The sequence below is a fragment of the Apodemus sylvaticus genome, chromosome 16, assembly GCF_947179515.1.
Source record: "Apodemus sylvaticus chromosome 16, mApoSyl1.1, whole genome shotgun sequence".
Lineage (NCBI taxonomy): Eukaryota > Metazoa > Chordata > Mammalia > Rodentia > Muridae > Apodemus > Apodemus sylvaticus.
The window spans coordinates 80,191,372-80,203,985 of record NC_067487.1 but is presented as its reverse complement, the minus strand read 5'-3'; the positions used below and the strand labels follow the sequence as shown (position 1 = coordinate 80,203,985).

At 45.3% G+C, this 12,614-nt stretch overlaps 1 protein-coding gene across 1 annotated transcript in view; it reads right to left on the bottom strand.

The window, feature by feature from the left end:
* Adgrv1 (adhesion G protein-coupled receptor V1) overlaps positions 1-12,614 on the bottom strand; it is a 535,393-nt gene that overhangs the window by 329,840 nt on the left and 192,939 nt on the right. The window contains exons 74-77 of the mRNA XM_052159654.1: positions 12,234-12,377; positions 7,721-7,895; positions 5,606-5,741; positions 2,412-3,511 (exon numbers count right to left, since the gene is read on the bottom strand). Of these exons, the coding sequence (XP_052015614.1) occupies positions 2,412-3,511; positions 5,606-5,741; positions 7,721-7,895; positions 12,234-12,377 (1,555 nt within the window). The remainder of the gene's footprint in view (positions 1-2,411; positions 3,512-5,605; positions 5,742-7,720; positions 7,896-12,233; positions 12,378-12,614) is intronic.

The following is a 12,614-nucleotide window of genomic DNA, read 5'->3' as shown; positions in this document are numbered from 1 at the left end:
TTCACTCTTCCTGCATGCTTTCTACCAGGTAGACGGACAGCCATGGTTTTCATCAGCTCATCATTACAGCCACGGTTAGCCTTAGGATAGGATGCTCCACTTCCCTCCCAACTTTGCTTCTGTTCCTTCCTGGTGGGTTAGTTTCCTGTTTCCTTTTGTAGCACAATAGCCACTGACCAGGGTCAAATTAAAATTCCCTTTTCACATCTACAATAAACTCGAGCCGTATTTCTTGGTAAGCTGATTCTAGATTTCTAATGTACCAGTGCTCAGAACCAAGACCAAATGAGCCATTAGTATCTGCGGTCCTTTAAAATGGGTTCTAACATCTGAACACAGAAAGATTGTGAGGACTGGTTGATGACAGGGGAGTCAGGACAGTTAATGATGCTCTTAAAACAGAAATATCATAAAAAGAACCAGTCAGGTGTGTGACAGGAACCTGGGCAGAATAGAAGCACAAAGAACCTTTAGATAATGTGGACATGACTGGGGATGGCCTTGGGTATGCTACCACATGATATTACAGACAGGCATGGCGAGGAGTCTGTCCCAGCCATTCCTATGACAGAGAGTCTCACACTCCACAGACACTTGAGAGCTGACATTTGAGCAGCTTTGGTGTGTCCTACTGCCTGATGTATGTAGGAGCGGTTTCATGCCAGATACCATCCTGATAATACCATGATTGCCATGCAGACCACCAAGGAGCTCCCTAGGAACCACCTATCCAGGACTCGAAGCCTCACCATTACACGGTAACTAGTGGAGCAGTGTTCAGAAGAGTTAGGAATCTCTAGAGACCATTTTTATTTCACTGGACTGATATAGGCCACGCTAATTGCTAGATATTTTGGCTGTCAGCCATGATCATATCTAAAAGACTGTAATAAAATATTTAAACCATAGAATGTGAGGCTAACGCTCAATTCCAAACAAATTTTAATAGAAATGTATGAATTACATCAAGGCAATGTAAAAAAATGCAGAAATGAATTAAAATTTACAATGCTCTCAATATACTATTGAAATAGGAATGATATTAATTATAATAAAAATTTGTAGGGTAATATAAATATGAAAAACAGTATGAAGTTATTAAAACATTATAACTGAATGGCTAAAATAACACAAATTCAAGGAAGCCCTACCAGAGAGTCCAGAGAACTAGTGTGTAGCATATAAGTGGTAAATACCATAGCATTTACTTGGAGGTTACTAAGAATAAATCTCAGAAGTTCTCACCACAGAAACATTAAGATTTGACATGATGGATATGGTTATTAGCTTAATTATTTGATACTTTATTCATAAATCACATCTTGTGTATATGAAAATAGATAATATGTAATCAAAATAAAATGTAATAGTAAAATGGCTTGTTACTGCTTTAGTTAGTTATTGATAAGCTAATCTACTTTGTACAATGATATATAGAATTCTTTAAGAAGTAAACAGCAAGTTACCACCAAACAATATGTGCGAGCAACTTCTAAAATAAAATAATTAAAAATCTATGTGAATACATGCAAATAGGATATATGCACACAGAGAATGGGGGCAGAGAATCAACAATGCAACTGAGCAGATCAGTTGCATTAGACTTAAAAACAGAAAATTCTAAATTATTGTAAAAAAAATGTACAGGGTTTGAGAGTTTGTATGTGTGTATACATATGCATTCACATACACATCACACACATGCACACACATGCCTACACTCACATATATGCAGTTGTGTGTGCGTATGTGTGTGTTTGTATGTATCCAACTAGTACAATAATTATATTAATTATCTTGGGTCAAAAACAACAAAAGATAACTTTCATCTAATTCATAAAATATGCAGAAGATTTCTTGACCATTACATCTTTACTTTAGGACTGATTACTGGAAGTGGCTTAAAAACTTAGAATATGATTTTAAAAGAAGGAATCATATGTTTGGATATCCAAAAGAGCATTTATCTAGAAAAATAATGTGGACTTAAGGATTTTTCTCTATGTTCTGAAAGTACAGATTTATATGGATCATGTACGTGACTCTTATCTAAGCAACACCTATAACTCGTTACATGATGGTCCGGCCTGAGACCAACAGGAGCTCATTCTTTACGTTAGGAAGACAATTATTTCTTGCCCATGTCATCATTGTTGCTATTTAGACAGGCTCTCGCTGTGTTTCCCTGACTGGCCTGGAACTCACTATGTAAAACAGGCTGGTCTTAAACTTCCTTCTGAATGCCGCATTTAAAGGCGAGCACTACTATGTCCATCCTAAAGGAGGACAATTTTTAATGAATTATTATGAGACTCGAATAGCTATCACAGGTGGAATCTCAGACTGACTGTATTAAAAACACTGTTGCTCCACCGTCCCCATCAGTACGCTGTGATAATATACTACGTTACCTGTGATAATGACCACGGCAAAGGCTGAAAACCCTGTGCTGTCCTTTCCCGTCACAATCTCTGCTCCCCCTCGAGGGTCTGTGAGAAACACGTAGAAGAATTCCTGCCCCTCGGGCTCATCATCATCCAGAATCTGAACTGTGATTTTACGTTCTCTTTCCCCATTGAGGAATGTAAGGGTGAGCATTTGTTCTTCGAAATCTTCTTCTTCAGTCGCCCATGTTAGGTTGCCAGCTCCGTAGACGTCCTGAACGGGCCACACGCTGGGTTCCTTCTGAGCACATCTTCCACCAAAAGTCTTCACCGTTATGCTGACACTGCCTGTGGACCCACCCGACCTCTGAATAAGGATATCTGCAGTGCTGGGGGTGCTATTTTTCATTTCCTCTGACACATAAACAATGGGGGGTCCGATACTGAGGGTTCCATAGACTGAGGTATGTTCAGGCCCCAGGCCCACGTCAGGCTTCACAGATATGGCACTATGAGGGGTGGCAAGTTTCTCAGGGATGGCAGTCACACCCGCTGTCTCTGTAACAGGGGCAAACATCTCCGTGGTATATGGAATGGTGGTGAGCTTGCTTTTGCTAGGATATGTGGTGAAATCAGTTTCCATGGCAAGGACAGTGCTGTCACCTGACACAGTTTCTGCTGTCACAGGGACAGAAGCGGTTACTCCAGCCAGGTCATCATTGTCCAGTATGGTGACCACTGCAACGCTGAGATCTGGATTTAGGCGAGGTCTCCAACTTACACCCCCCTCTCCTACTCCACTAGCTTCTACTGAAGTAAGATTAATGTAAAACGTTTCTTCTGTCTCAGGACGCTGATCATTAATAATGGTTATTTCAAAATCAACCTCAGCTTGGAATCTCTGAAAAAAAATGTCCCCCTTCTGAAGAGGTTCGAAGTCCTCCAGAGGCTCGGCACTGCCTGCAGTCGTCTCGTAGGAGACTTTAATTAGGTCACCATGAAACCCAAACAGTCTTTGCACACAAATTCGGATCGTCTGCGCGTCCTCTGACACTGTGATATTTCTTGAACTAGGGGAAAATTGGAAGACTCCCATGGGTTCAATCTCAGCAGTAGTGAAACCTGATCTGGAAAAAAGTTAAAACATATGGACTGAATTTAACATAAGCATGCCACTGTAGAGTAATTCCCTTCAATACTTAAAATGCAAGAATCATGTTAGAAATACCGTGTTCTCTCATACTCCATAAAACCTTATTTACACACTCATAAAAGCATGAGAAACGTACAAGAGACTGCTGCAGCAGGGCGGGCCTAACAGCTCAGAGAAAGTGCACGTCTGGGATCTGATCCCCGGCACACAGGAGCAGTAGTCTGAGAACCTGAAACACGTGGTGTGTGGCTGTGACAGAAAGACAAGAACACCGGTGAGAGTGAGTGTTGGCCTTCTCTCATGGCTACCAAACCAAGCTATTCTTTGGTATTGTGAGCAAAATTCTTCTGTCTTCCAGGTCTCAGAAAGGAAACTACTCTCTCACAAAAATACAAAACTTGTATGTGAGTTAGAAACATCACTGGTTGAAAACTTTTATCTTTACCTCTTACCTGTGTATTTATTTTTATTAATAGTTGTATGCAGCTATGCTTAGTGATAGCCTACTCCTGACTATGGAATATTTATAAAGAAATATAATTATAATTATATATTGTATGTCAAACATATAAATTATATACTTGCGTGATGTTTTAGCAGATACCCAAGCCCACCCGTCTCCACCGAGTAGCACATACATACAGTGAAGAGCAGACAGTGGCGGGAGAGCTGCGATCAGCTACTGACTGGGAGTGTGACACGGGGTTCATTACACAGTCTGCCTGTCCTGGTGAGTCACTGGGCAAGAGGAGCCTCAATGGAGAAGATGCCTCCACCCGATTGTCTATGGGGCATTTTCCTGACTGATGACTGATGAGGGGGGCCCAGCTCCCTGGGAGCAGTGCACCCCGGCCCCAGTGACGATCCAGGGTTGCCTACAGGAGCGAGCTGAGAATCCATGAAGAGCAAGCGAGTTACCAGCGTTCTTCCTCAGTGTCGCATCTGCCTCCACATTCCTGCCCTGACTTCCCTCAGTGGAGGGCTGGGATGTGAACGTTGTAGTGTAAAATAAACATCTCCCTTCATTTGGACATGCTGCTTTGCCACATCGAAAACTCACCAGAAGACCACCCACCAGGCACCTGCTCCATTTATAAGATGAGGCGCAGGAAGCTAAGCACACAGTTGGTAGAAGAGGTAGCCAAGCCAGGCAGGCTTGGGGAGGGTCTGTCTGGTGTAGGGGAAGCACTATAAAACTATTTGTTATTAATGTTGCTGTTAAATATATTTAAGTTTGTCACCCTGAAGTATGTTCTTTGAACAAATATTATTTCAAGTGGGATATATCAAAGCATACTTGACTCTATAGATAACCATTCCCCTCTGCAAAAAACATGTCTGTAACCGTTTTTGAACACATTAGTCCATCGCTGTTATTCTGGACAAGTGCGTCCCAACTGCATTTAGGTATAATCTATTTATCAGAAAGTATACCGAATTCCATATAAACAAATAAATAGCAATGCTAAATATAACTAAGCAGAAAGGAAACACTGATTTCAACAAGTAATGTTATTCATTAACTGTGCCGCTACTTTGTGCATAGTTTTAATGATTTCGTGAAATGCGAGTTTGCAGCTCTTTCTCAGAGGACAGCCCCTTTCAAGGCCCAGGCTGGGTCAGTAGGAAAGCTGTGAGCCCAGGCAACCACTCTAAGGTTGGAGGTCAAGGCATGTGCTCCCAGGGCAGAGATGGTGGGTCTCTACTGACAGTGTCCTCGCACTCTATCTCTGGCATGCAAGCTACGAGTTGCTCCACGGGAATCCCAAGGCCATGGTCTGGTCTCACTGACAACACTGCAAATGAGCACTCATCAGTGGCCCTTAGCCTACCTAATGCTGTGACCCTTAAATACAGGTCTGCATTCTCGTGGTGACTCCTAACCATAACATTAAGTTCATTGCTACTTCATAACTGCAGTGTGCTAGTGTTGTGAATTGTAACATAAATATCTGACATGCAGGAGATCTGATATTTGAACCCCGTGAAAGGCTTGTTCAAGCCCCAGGCGTCTCAACCCACGGGTTGAGAACCACTGCCTTGGACAGTGAAATTCTCCTTATCATACCTAAGCTGAGCTCCCCCAGCAGCACTGCTCCTCACGCCCGACAGATGAAGAACGAAGGCCTCTGGCCGGCCAGGGCTGGGCAACGTCCACAGCAGGACGCGCTTCCTCTGCTCTCCGTGCACAAAAGAAAGGCTCCCTGGAGAAAAAAATGTCAGAGAAAGCAGGCAGTCACTCCTTGCTTCTGTGTGTTTAAAATCTATTCTATATGCACGGGTGTTTTGTCTTTGTGTGTGCCCATGCATCTTATGTGTGCAGGGTCGATGGTGGCCAGGCAGGGCATCCAGGAACCCAGGACCCAGAGCAGAGTCACAGAAGGTTGTCAGCCATCTTGTGGGTGCTGGGAATGGAACCCGGGCCCTCTGGAAAATCAGCCAGTGCTCTTAAACACTGTGCCATCTCTCCAGCTTACTTGCACTTCTTAAACTGGAATGTGTTGCTAAAACACGCACTAAAATGACATCTTTCCCAAAATTTGATTTGGATCCAAAAAGATAAAATGTTTAATAACAGGAGCAAGAGATGGGCACACTTACAGAGGTCTGCAGGGACCGAGCACACAGCCCTGCTTTCACTCCCGCTTACTCTCCAGTCGTTCCTTCCCCTCCCCTTGCCCTCCTTCTCCTTCTTCTCCCCTCCCTCCCCCCTCTCTCCCATTCCCCCTCTTCCCCTTCTCTAGGCTTTTCCCTTCTCCCTCCCTCTACTCAGTTAACAAATGTAGCAATGGGAAGAGAATGGCTAGTGTAATGGTTAGACAAACTCTCCCGCAAATTTGGTGCTGAGCTGTGATTTGAACTCTGGCCCCAGTGTTTTTTATCAGCAGGATATTTTATCACAGGAATTTACAGAAAATATCACAATGGAGGCGATTTCACTTCCGTTAGAAGGACATGACATGAGAAAGAAAGATTGCAACTCTTAAGCACAGCCCATGAGCTTGGGGATTAACTTTATTATCTGTTATATTCAAATGTTATTATAAAGGATCAAAAGTAACCTAATTTTCTGAAGATGCATACCTACTGTTTGCACATTCCTTTATTTTTAATCAAGTGATTTAAAGTCACTAAAAATTTTTCAAAGCTTAGATGTAAGCCAAGTGGCAAACAAACATATATCTAAAGAACAAGATTCCTATATGTAAACTGTGATTAATTACACCTCAACAGACATATCATCAAAACTGACAGAAAGGGCAGAGGAATGATAAGGTGAGGATGGGAAAGAGGGCAGAATGCAGGTGAGAAAGACAGTAAAAGATCTTCACCTTGGGCACAAGCCAGGAAGGACCTAACTGTCAGCAGCAGCCGATGCATCACATGAGGATCCCTTGCAGTGGACGTGAAATACTCCACCCAAGGCAAGGCTGGTGCCATGGCGTCATGAAACGCAGTAGCACACAAACCCACTCTACACCAAGCGTGCCCAGCCACAGCTGAGGTAACATCATGTTTGCATTGTCTAAAGCTATTATTCAGTGTCTCAGCTAAATGCAACTTAGGAAACCAAACTTATCCCATGCTCACAGAGGGAATGTGGATCTTGGCTCACATCAGTCGTGGGACATACGTGCTATAGAAACACTTGCCTGCTGAGCAGAAAAGCACTGTAAATATGAGGGATGCACAAATCTGTGACAGAGGTGAGGAGCTGGCCACCAGCGTGCACCACAGTTGACGTCATAGCACCCAACACCCACACTTTACTTGTTCTTAAAGGGCCACTGACATAAATTTAAAAATCAAGTACTTGAAGTGACTGGTGCCCATCTTCAGAAATGCAGACCATGTAACAGGTACAAATGCAAAACTGTGTGGTTTATTGCTGAACCGGCTGAATGAGATACTGAAAATGACTTTTAACAAATTCTCAAGGATTGACAGCTGTTTGCTTAGTCATCATCATTTTTATGTGGCGTCTAAGATTTCAACCTGATGGAAAAGTTCCTCTCCTCCTCACCGAGGAGCCTGGTTCACCCTGGTTATGTAGGGGAGCACCATTTTCAATCTAGGAGCACTGAATTAGGACTCACACAGCTCAAGTCGAGAGGATAACCTTGGATGGCTATCAATTGCACATCCAGAGTCTGCAGGCTGGACTAGAAGAGCTACGACTCACCCAGGGTCGGTGTCATGTTGCCAATGACAACAGGCTCGGGGATTTCCGAGCCAGGAGCATATCCTGTGGTCCAGGCCACAGCGAGCCTGCCGTACGTGCCTCTCCTGGAAACCATGACTTGGCTTGTGCCGGCCGTGATGTCCGTGAGTCGGAAAGCAGTGGATTCAAATCCAACCTGAAGAAAGACATGCTCAGAGGCCACATGCCCCGGGGAGCGGTCCCACCCCTAAAGAACAGGTAACAGGAGCCCCTCTGTAGGTTTTACAGTTTGATGATATCCCCAGATGATGATATACTCAGAGGAGAAATACTTAACATCTCAGATTTGAAATTTCGTTCTGCTCTATGCTTTAGATTATAGTTTCAAGCTTTAAAAAAACAAAAACAAAAACAAAAAAACAAAAAAACAACAGGTAATTATTTGAATTATAAAATATCCAGAAATTAAATGTGATAAAAATTGAATAAAAGCAAGAGTTTAAATTACGTGGCTCTAAAACTCTGTAGTGGCTATGTGTCATTCATTTATTCATTAATATTAATTAATGACTCTATCCTTCAGGCAAAGGTTCTGTGTACTGTAGGCTGGCTGGTAACTCACTAGATGGCCAAGGATGACCTTGAATTTCCCATTTTCCTGCCTCAGCATCTAGAGCACTGGGTTAGCAGGCGTGAAGTGCCATGCACCGGGCTGACAGGCGTGAAGTGCCATGCACCGGGCTGACACGCGTGAAGTGCCATGCACCGGGCTGACAGGCGTGAAGTGCCATGCACCGGGCTGACACGCGTGAAGTGCCATGCACCGGGCTGACAGGCGTGAAGTACCATGCAGCGGGCTGACAGGTATGAAGTACCATGCAGCGGGCTGACAGGTATGAAGTACCATGCACCGGGCTGACAGGCGTGAAGTGCCATGCACCGGGCTGACAGGCGTGAAGTACCATGCACCGGGCTGACACGCGTGAAGTGCCATGCACCGGGCTGACAGGCGTGAAGTACCATGCAGCGGGCTGACAGGTATGAAGTACCATGCAGCGGGCTGACAGGTATGAAGTACCATGCACCGGGCTGACAGGCGTGAAGTGCCATGCACCGGGCTGACAGGCGTGAAGTGCCATGCACCGGGCTGACAGGCGTGAAGTGGCATGCACCGGGCTGACAGGCGTGAAGTGCCGCGTCCAATTCTTGGGTTGCATTTCAGTGTCCTTGCTCACTGGGGTCTTTCAGAACCGGATCTGTCTGGACTAAAACTCACCTCCCACAGGTTTAACCTGCTCCCTTCCCTCCTCATCAGACCAGGCCCTCGGTAGGCCTTTCATGCTTTCATTGCCCTGGACATTTGGGGTTTGCTCAGAAAGCTTCAACGGTAAACTGGGGTTTGTTTTGCTGTGTTGTGTTTTTCTATTTGCTCCTTTGAAGTAGACACTTCAAATAAGCGCCATGCCAGTTTCGTGTTGAGGGTGACTCTCCCGGGTAAGTGATTTAGAGCTGAAATGCGTTCCAATCGATGGTTTGGAGTGAAGCCTGACCCCCAGTCTCATCTCAGAGACCAGCGCAGGTCACATCCCCTGCTCTCCACCAATGGGATCCGGGCTGTCCCAAGCCGCTGTTACAGATTAAGACGTACATTAGTTCCGATGGGGACATCTGGAAACCTGGCCTTCCCTTCCTTTCCCTTCCGCAGCTCCAGAGGCCAGAGAGCAACTGGCTACTTCCAAGCACTTCTTTTCTTTTTAGAACCAGGGTCTTACGGTCGCCCTGGGTCTGGGACCCACAGACTGAGCTGGTCACAGAGATCACCTGACCCTTCGCCCTGAGTGTGTGCCGGGGATGGTCTATTTGTCTTGTTTCAATGTCTGTGGACTCCACTATAGGGACAGAACAGATTCATTCCCTGTGAGGCAGTGTCCGGAGGAAGCAGCCAGGAGCCTGCGCTAAGGCCTGCGTCGTCCCTGCCCACTCACGTTCCTGCACACTCACTGCTCCATGCTAAGGGATGCCTGGTAGACCAGGCTAGACTTCACCGCTGGGCTCACTGTAGACCAGGCTAAACTTCACTGCTGGGCTCACTGTAGGCCAGGCTAGACTGACTTCACTGCTGGGCTAACTGTAGACCAGGCTAGACTGACTTCACTGCTGGGCTCACTGTAGACAAGACTAGATTGACTTCACTGCTGGGCTCACTGTAGACCAGGCTAGACTGACTTCACTGCTGGGCTCACTGTAGGCCAGGCTAGACTGACTTCACTGCTGGGCTCACTGTAGGCCAGGCTAGACTGACTTCACTGCTGGGCTCACTGTAGGCCAGGCTAGACTGACTTCACTGTTGGGCTCACTGTAGACCAGGCTAGACTGACTTCACTGCTGGGCTCACTGTAGACCAGGCTAGACTGACTTCACGGCTGGGTTCACTGTAGACCAGGCTAGACTGACTTCACGGCTAGGCTCACTGTAGGCCAGGCTAGACTGACTTCACTGCTGGGCTCACTGTAGACCAGGCTAGACTGACTTCACTGCTTAGCTCACTGTGGGCAGCTTATGTCCCAGACCAGCTTGAAAGCACACGCCATCGCCAATAGCAAGTTTTTCCCTGCAAAGGGCCTAAAAGGAAAGGGTTTCATTGCTGGTTTTTATTTTATTTGCTTTGGTTTTGTCAGCCTATGGAGTGACTAGAATAATCTTTTTTATTTCCTCATCAAACTGTTTTTATTTGTGATATATCATTTCAGAAACTAGGATGCCAGAAAACTAAATAAAAACGGAAGCTAAGATGTCTGTTTCAGTCAGCTCAGCATAACTATAGTGGGTTCACACAAAATAAACAGGATCACAGGGTCAGAGCTGTAAATGGACGTTACGCATGTACGGCTCAGGTCAGGCACAGGGCAGGGAATAAAGGAGTTAGACAGACCCAGGAACACGCGAGACACACAGACTCAGGTTAGAACAGTCACCAGTCATCTGCACAGACTTTCTGTGGCAAACCAAAGCCCAGGTATAAAAATAAACCTGAATATTGCTAGGAAATGAAAAGTATAAAATGTTGCATTAAAATTTTACTTATTTAGCATTAAATGCCTCAGTATTAAAGATTTTACATTAATAATTAGACATGTTTGGCTTCAGTTGACTACTACTTTTAAAAGGACCTCCATTCTAGACCTTACATTCCAGCTGTTCAAAATAAAACCTTTCAACAAGCTGAAAAGGTAAATAAGTTTTCTAACTAATATTTAAAATAGACAAGTTATTTTTATATAACAAATCCTTTGATATTTATGGGAGTATTTAAAATTGAAAAAGTAGTTAATCTTAAAAACAGAACAAAACAAGCAAAACCCCCAGTCTTTTTGTCCCTGGTAGGCCAACCACACTCCAGTGTAGGGCAGCACCAACTAGACTAGGTGAGTTTTTAAAAGGGGAGTAAGAAATCGAGTGCCGTGGGGGAGGGGCACGGGTCTCGGAGGAGGCGTTATGTGGCAAAAGAAGAGGCAGGCGGAACAAGATCAAAACCCACTGCATTCAGTTCACAGAGGATTAAAAGAAAATTCTTAAAGTAAGTTCGTGGTCTGCGCTGTCACAGAAACCATGAGGCAGCCCACGACCTGAGCTCCAGATGACCAGGAAGATCAAGGAGACTGCTTTGACAGTGACATCGATGACTGCAGACGCACAACTGGGAAAGACGGACAAGATACTAAAGCCCCTGGTGATGAGCCCTACTCACACCCGAAGTGCCCCACACCCGCAAAAACACATAACAGCCTAGAACGGAGCCATCAAAGAGAACGCTTAAAGCTCTGTCCCAGGCCGCCCACACATCTGTAGCAGATGCACAGATGTTCATGTGGGTCCTGAACCACCGCCGCAGCAGGGCTCTCCCAACAGCTGACGCCTGTCTGTGGGAGACGGTCCTCTAGCTGGGTGGGCTGCCTTGTCTGGCCTCAGAGGGAGAGGGAGCGCCTAGCCTCACAGAGACTTGAAGTGCCAGGATGGGAGGCTACCCAGAGGGACCCACCTGCTCAGAGGAAATGGGCATGGGGGATGGGGAGAAGGATTGAGGAGGGCGTGAAGGGAGGGGAACAATGAACCGGAGATAACGTGAATAAGTTAAAAATAAATAATGAAAAGTAAAATAAAATAAAAATTGTGATACAGATGCTGAGGTGTGCCTCTCCATAGTTGAGGATGTGGTCAGAGAACTCAGTTTTCTTTAGGAGGATGGCCACTGCGACTTTGACAATGCTCTAGAAAGTTAAGAGCAATAGAATCGGGCTTGTTTGTCATTATTTCGGGGAGGTGAGGAGAGGGGAGAGTCACAAGGGCAAGAACGTGGATATAAAGGACTGGGAGGCAAGTGATATCGGGGATGTGCGAGGTGAAATTCCCCTGCCAAAAAAATCAATAAAAATATTTTGAATGAATAAATAATAAATTCTTGAAGACCATAGCGCTTCCTGTTAGTGCTGCCCTCTTGTGACTGGATGTGAGAACTACACCCAGGGCCAGTTACCTGGGAATTGGCAGCTTCCTCGGGAACAGAGAGAACTGCTTGCTTTGCTTCCTGGAGAACTGTTGGTATTCCATAGAAGGGTCCACTCAGAAGCCTTGCTGACACCAACCTCAGGGTGAAATTAGATCCCAGTGACAGGAAGACCTGTAAACACACAGTTAAGTAATCGTCAGAGTAAAGCAGGCATGTGATCTGGGTCACAGCAAACACTTAGGTTCCTTTAGTAGAGGACAGTTTCCTCGGTCCCAGCCTCTCCCGCAGATTTTAGAGGGTGGGGTGCAAGGCTGTAGCTGTAGAGAACAAATATAGGAATTCACAACCTTTCCTCGTGTGCTGAAGTAGTCTAAAGAATGATGAGAACCACAGGAGACATCTCCACAG